The 5,637-nt window shown below is 57.7% G+C and overlaps 1 protein-coding gene across 1 annotated transcript; it reads left to right on the forward strand.

Annotated features, from left to right (window-relative positions):
• The first annotated feature begins 6 nt into the window (after positions 1 to 6).
• On the forward strand, positions 7 to 3,133 carry LOC121917874. The gene is made up of 2 exons (XM_042443989.1): positions 7 to 1,672; positions 1,706 to 3,133. Exons 1-2 carry the CDS (start codon positions 944 to 946, stop codon positions 2,294 to 2,296), a joined length of 1,320 nt encoding a protein of 439 aa, XP_042299923.1. The 5' UTR covers positions 7 to 943; the 3' UTR covers positions 2,297 to 3,133.
• Positions 3,134 to 5,637: the final 2,504 nt, after the last annotated feature.

A 5,637-nucleotide genomic window follows, 5' to 3' on the forward strand; every position in this document is an offset into this window, starting at 1 on the left:
AGAGCCTGCCATCTCTGTAAGTCCCTGTCCTCCCAAGCCAGAAAAAAACCGTGAATCCCGGCTGACTTCGGCCATTGCCTTAGGGAAGGTCTGGGAGGGGCGTCCCCGCTCGTCATCACTCCCTCCGGCTGCTCCGCCCGCTTCTTCTTCACGGGCCAGCGTTTCAAGTGTGGTCTCTGTCCCGGCCGGGACACGGTCTCCGACCACCTCCGATGTGACCCGTGGTCCCCCGAGACCCAGTGTCACCGACGAACCCTCCAAGCGCCCCCAGAAAACCTCGGGGACTGAGGGTTTCGAGCCCAGGGAGAGATCCGGGAGGAAGCCATCCCCGGAGGGCTCACGCTCGCGAGACCGTCAGGAGTCGGAGGCTCGCACCGCCTCGCTACCGACCTCCAAGGCACCGTCGAAACCATCTCGACACGCCTCCAAGCCGCCTGGGACAGGGGCATCCTCCTCGACGAAGGCGGTACCATCAGAGGGGTCGCAGTCATCTAAGACCCACTCCAAAAGGACCGCGGTCCTGCATGATTTGCCGGACAACCCCTTCTTCCCGCCTGAAGACCCGGCGGCGACTCCGACATCCTCTAAGAGGAGGCACCACACCGAGACCTCTGAGGCTCCTCCACCCAAGAAGTCCAAGTCCAAGTCCACCACGAAGGACCGCACCGGGTCGGAGCGTTCGGCCAAGTCGGCAGACCATGCTTCACGAAAGCATCGTTCCCCTCCCAGGGAGACCGTGGAGAGGACCTCTTCGCGCCCTGAGACGGTGACTCCGAGGCATGCGACTACGGTGCCGACCACACCACTTCCGCAGACTGACGATCTGGCCGTCGACCAACCAACCTCTCCTGCGAGGGAGCCTTCTCCACTGTCGGTCCACTCTTATGTGGACGAGGCTGCCCCCCTCCCGGATGTCGAGGAACCATGGGCTACGGACGCTGACATGTTCTTCGACACAGAGACTCAGAGGTACTACATGTCGGTCCCCAAGGAGACGGCCTTCAGGGAATTCACCAGGCTCAATCTGCGACCTGCGATTCCCCAGACCGACAAGCCATCATCCTCCCAGACCATGGCCTCATCTTCGGTGCCGCGTCGCCAGCTCCAGGAGCCACCGGCGCCACAAATCCCGGCCCGCACTCCATCTCGAGCTAGGGTAGCGGAGATTCCTCTGACATCGGACTCTGAGTCGGATCGGGAACCCTTGACTCCATCGCGGGACCCTTCCGACGTGGAAGACGACCCTTCTGACCCGCCCTCGCCGCAGGAGATGCATCACCCGGGCTCTTCATCACCTACTGATGATGTTCGCTCCTTCAGTGAGCACATCATCAAGATGTGTCGGACTCTGGACATTGACCTCTCCCCACCGGAGGAGGAAGCCCGCGACCCGGTGGAGCGCCGAGTTGTTGGTCGGGTTCCCACCCCACCTTGCATCCCGATGCTGCCTTCTCTGCAGTCCATCGTACAGAGGTCTTGGGAGACCCCGACTTCGCTTGCTGCGTCCTCCAAGAAGGTCGAGACGCTCTATCGAATCTCACCGACCTGCCCGTGGCTGACCAACCACCCCAAGCCGAACTCGGCCATCGTTGAAGGGGCACAGCAGACCTTCGTGCCAAAGCAAGCGACGTCTCCAGCCGACCGAGAGGCTAAAAAGATTGACGTCCTGGCCAAGAAAGCTTACTCCTCGGCCGCCCTCATCGTAAAGGCTATAAACTATAATGCCTGCATGGGGGCATACATTCAGGCCTTGATGGAGGGAATCTCTCCCATCGTCCCTGACGTCCCTGATGAGGTCCAACGTCGCTTGGTGGAGATCCGTGATGAGGCCCACTCCATAGGGAACTGGATCATCACCGCCTCCAGGAACGTCGCCGACTGTGCGGGACGAGGCATGGCAGCATCGCTAGCCCTGCGCCGGCACGCTTGGCTGAGAGGTTCCGACCTCAACGCCAATGTGAAATCGGCCATCGAGGACATGCCACTGGACGGCACCGGCCTTTTCCATGCCGACACCGACGAGCGTCTGAACCGAAAGTTCAGAATGAAGGCCGCTGCCAAGAAGCATGGGATGTCTACCACTCCCATCTCGCCCTTCAGAAGGAGGCACCGTCCTTGGCCACCTCAAGGTCAGTCCCAGGGCTCTTTCTCTCAGGATCGGCAGCCCCAACAACAGGGCTCACAGAGGCGCCGTTATCCCTCGCAGTCTTCCTCCTCCTCTGGCCGTCGCAACTTCCCGCCTCGGTACCGCAAGTCCCGCCGGCAGGATACCGACCAGGGGAAGAAGAGAACCTGAAGGGACGCAGCGCACTTTGTTCCCCCTTCGCCCTTATTCTTCTTGGACATCTTAAGGCCCTTTGCTTACACCTGGGCCTCGATAACATCGGACTCGTGGGTCATTGACATCGTCCGCAGGGGGTATGCCCTCGAGTTCCAAGAGCTCCCTCCAACCGGAGCATTTCTGTCCACCTCCCCCTCGGACACCCTTCTCGACGAAGTGTGCACTCTTCTTGCAAAAGGGGCAATCTCCCCTTTACCACCCGAACAATTCCCTAGGGCCTTCTTCTCCAGGTACTTCACGGTACCGAAGGCTGATGGGGGGATCAGGCCCATTTTGGACTTGAGACAATTGAACCTGTTCCTTGAATACCGTCGTTTTCGAATGGTAACCTTAGCCTCCATTCTGCCTCTGCTCCGTCAGGACCTGTGGTTTGCTACCGTCGACCTGAAGGATGCCTATTTCCACATCGGGATTCGGGAGTCTCATTGAAGATTCCTCGCCTTCACCGTGGGCTCCGACGCATACCACTACAACGTCCTCCCCTTCGGCCTGGCCACGGCACCGAGAGTCTTCACGAAGTGCATGGCACCGGTGGTGGCTTATCTCCACCAAAGAGGTTTCATGGTCTTTCCATACCTGGACGACTGGCTGTTCGCCGCCGAATCCCAGAGAGAGCTGCAGGACGCACTCTCATTCGCCTTACGCCTCTTGGACTCCCTCGGACTGGTCATCAACCACGAGAAGTCCCACTTCACTCCCTCCAGGCAGGTCAAGTTCATCGGCGCCATCCTCGACTCCGAAACATGCTCCGCCTTTCTCCCTCCAGACCGTTTCCAGGCGCTGACGACTGCCATCAGGCCTTGCATCTCCCACAGAAGGGTGAGGGCCAGGGACATCCAAATTGTCCTGGGCCACATGGCATCGACGACATTCGTCACCCCTTGGGCAAGGCTTCGTCTCCGACCACTCCAATCCTGGTTCCTCTCCGTCTTCTCTCCGTTAGAAGACCCTCCTTCGAAGTGGCTCACGGTACCGAGACCGGTGGCCGCTTCCCTCAGATGGTGGCTGGACGGCTCCAACGTCTGCACCGGGATGCCCTTCCACCAGCCTCAGGCACAGCTGACCCTGACAACCGATGCATCCCTGGACGGATGGGGCGCCCACCTGCTCGACCTCGTCATCAAGGACAGGTGGTCCGCACAAGACAAGCGCCTCCACATCAACGCCTTGGAAATGCTTGCAGTAGAAAAGGCCTTGAGGGCGTTCGAGTCTGCAGTTTCAGGAAGAGTGGTCCACCTGAGGACAGACAACACCACCGTGATGTACTACATCAACAAACAGGGTGGTACCAAGTCCACAACACTGCTCGACCTCACGCTCCGCATCTGGGACTGGTGCATCCAGAGACGCGTCCTCCTCCAAGCGATTCACCTCCCCGGAGAGGACAACGAGTTGGCAGATCGCCTCAGCAGATCTCCTACGGTGTGCCACGAGTGGAGACTCCATCCCGAGACGGTCAGCGACCTCTTCGATCGGTGGGGAACCCCCCGGATCGACCTCTTCGCGACCAGGTGGAACAGCCACTGTCCCCAGTTCTGCTCCAGGAGGCGTTTCGACGGATCCCTCGGAGACGCATTTGCCTTCCTCTGGACGGGGGAGCTCCTCTACGCCTTCCCTCCGTTCCCTCTCATCATCAGAGTGGTGTCCAAGATGACGACGGACCGCTCGCATGCGATCCTGATCACCCCGTGGTGGCCGAGACAACCGTGGTTCGCATCCCTTCTCCATCTCTCCAGGAGATGCTTCCTCCGCCTCGACCCCCGCCCGGATCTGCTGTCGATCCAGGACGGACGGATTCTCCACCCCGACATCGAGAGCCTGCCGCTGGTGGCCTGGAGGATTCGGCCCTGACTTCCTTGCCGGAGTCTGTGAGGACGGTGATCCTGGCTGCGAGGAAACCTTCCACCCAGCGCTCTTATGCCCTAAAATGGAGGAGATTTTGCCTCTTCCTTGAACAAAAGGGCTTGTCTCCTGCACAGGTGTCCACTCCAGTGGTACTGGAATTTTTGATGGCGCTTTTGGATGAGGGGCTGTCCCTTACATCCATCAAGTGCTACTTGTCTGCCATCTGTGCCAAATATCAGTTCGGCGGGAGGGTTTCTTTCTTCAAAGACCCCTTGGTGAAGGGGTTTCTGAAGGGTTGTGCTAACCTGTATCCTCCTGTGTCGGTACCAACGCCGGCTTGGAGTTTGGAGTCGGTACTGTCCGCTCTCCAGTCCAAGCCCTTTGAACCGATGGCCACAGCGGACTTGAGACTATTGACTTGGAAAACCGCTTTCCTTGTGGCCATCACCTCTGCCCGCCGTGCGGGCGAACTCTGTGCCTTACGGAGGGACCAACCTTTCCTGAGGTTCCACAGGGACAAGGTGGTCCTCCGTATGGTCATCACCTTCCTGCCGAAGGTTGTGTCTGCTTTCCATATGTGCCAGGACATTGTGTTGCCAACTCTCGCATCCAACCCGACATCGGATGCTGAGCGACGCCTGCACTCTCTTGATGTCAGGAGAGCGCTGGCCTTCTACCTGGACAGAACTGCTGCCTCCAGTCGGTCCGAGAGACTTTTCCAATGCTACTCGGAACCGAAGAAGGGGTTGCCCATGTCCACGCAGAGGTTCTCCAAATGGGTGGCTGGTACCATCCACCTCTGCTATGAACTATTGGGCAAGCCTCTCCCTGGCAGGGTTCGGTCACATTCCACAAGGGCTATGGCAGCATCCTCTGCATTCCTGTCTGGGATCCCTTTGGAGGATGTCTGTAAGGCTGCTGTCTGGTCCCAACCTCTGACTTTCATTAAGCATTACAGGTTGGACACCAGGGCCATCCGAGACGCAGCTTTCGGGAGGGCTGTGTTGGTTTCAGGGCTGCATTGATTGCACTACTGATGTTTTTGTGTTTACTACACTTGCATAGTTGACACTGTTGACATGTTGTTGAATGTATGTTTCTATTACACTTGCACAGTGGACACTGTTTACATGTTGTTGAATATATGCTTGTACAAGTCCTATGGGATCGGTCTTGCATGACCTCTGTTCCCTTCTCAGGTTTAGCAAAGTTATTGCTATTTGATCTGTGCATGGACAAAAAGACTGACTCTTTTATGGTTCAAGGTGTTTTATTGTAATAAATATACCTTTGGTTTACCATAGCTATGGTCTCAGGACACTCCCTCCGCCGCATACCTTAGCTTGTCAGTCTAAACCCATTTGTATGATTCGCAGAGACCACGAAGAAGAAGGACAGGTTGCTTACCTGTAACAGTGTTTCTTCGAGTGGTCATCTGCGAATACATACAA

The sequence above is a fragment of the Sceloporus undulatus genome, unplaced genomic scaffold, assembly GCF_019175285.1.
Source record: "Sceloporus undulatus isolate JIND9_A2432 ecotype Alabama unplaced genomic scaffold, SceUnd_v1.1 scaffold_1345, whole genome shotgun sequence".
Taxonomy (NCBI): Eukaryota; Metazoa; Chordata; class Lepidosauria; order Squamata; family Phrynosomatidae; genus Sceloporus; species Sceloporus undulatus.

Excerpts from the sequence above, each read along its gene's own strand:
- LOC121917874 (XM_042443989.1), top strand. The coding sequence starts at position 944 with ATGTTCTTCGACACAGAGACTCAGAGGTACTACATGTCGGTCCCCAAG. Across the intron at positions 1,673-1,705 it reads AAAAGATTGACGTCCTGGCC|AAGGCTATAAACTATAATGC; the intron begins AAGAAAGCTTAC and ends GCCCTCATCGTA.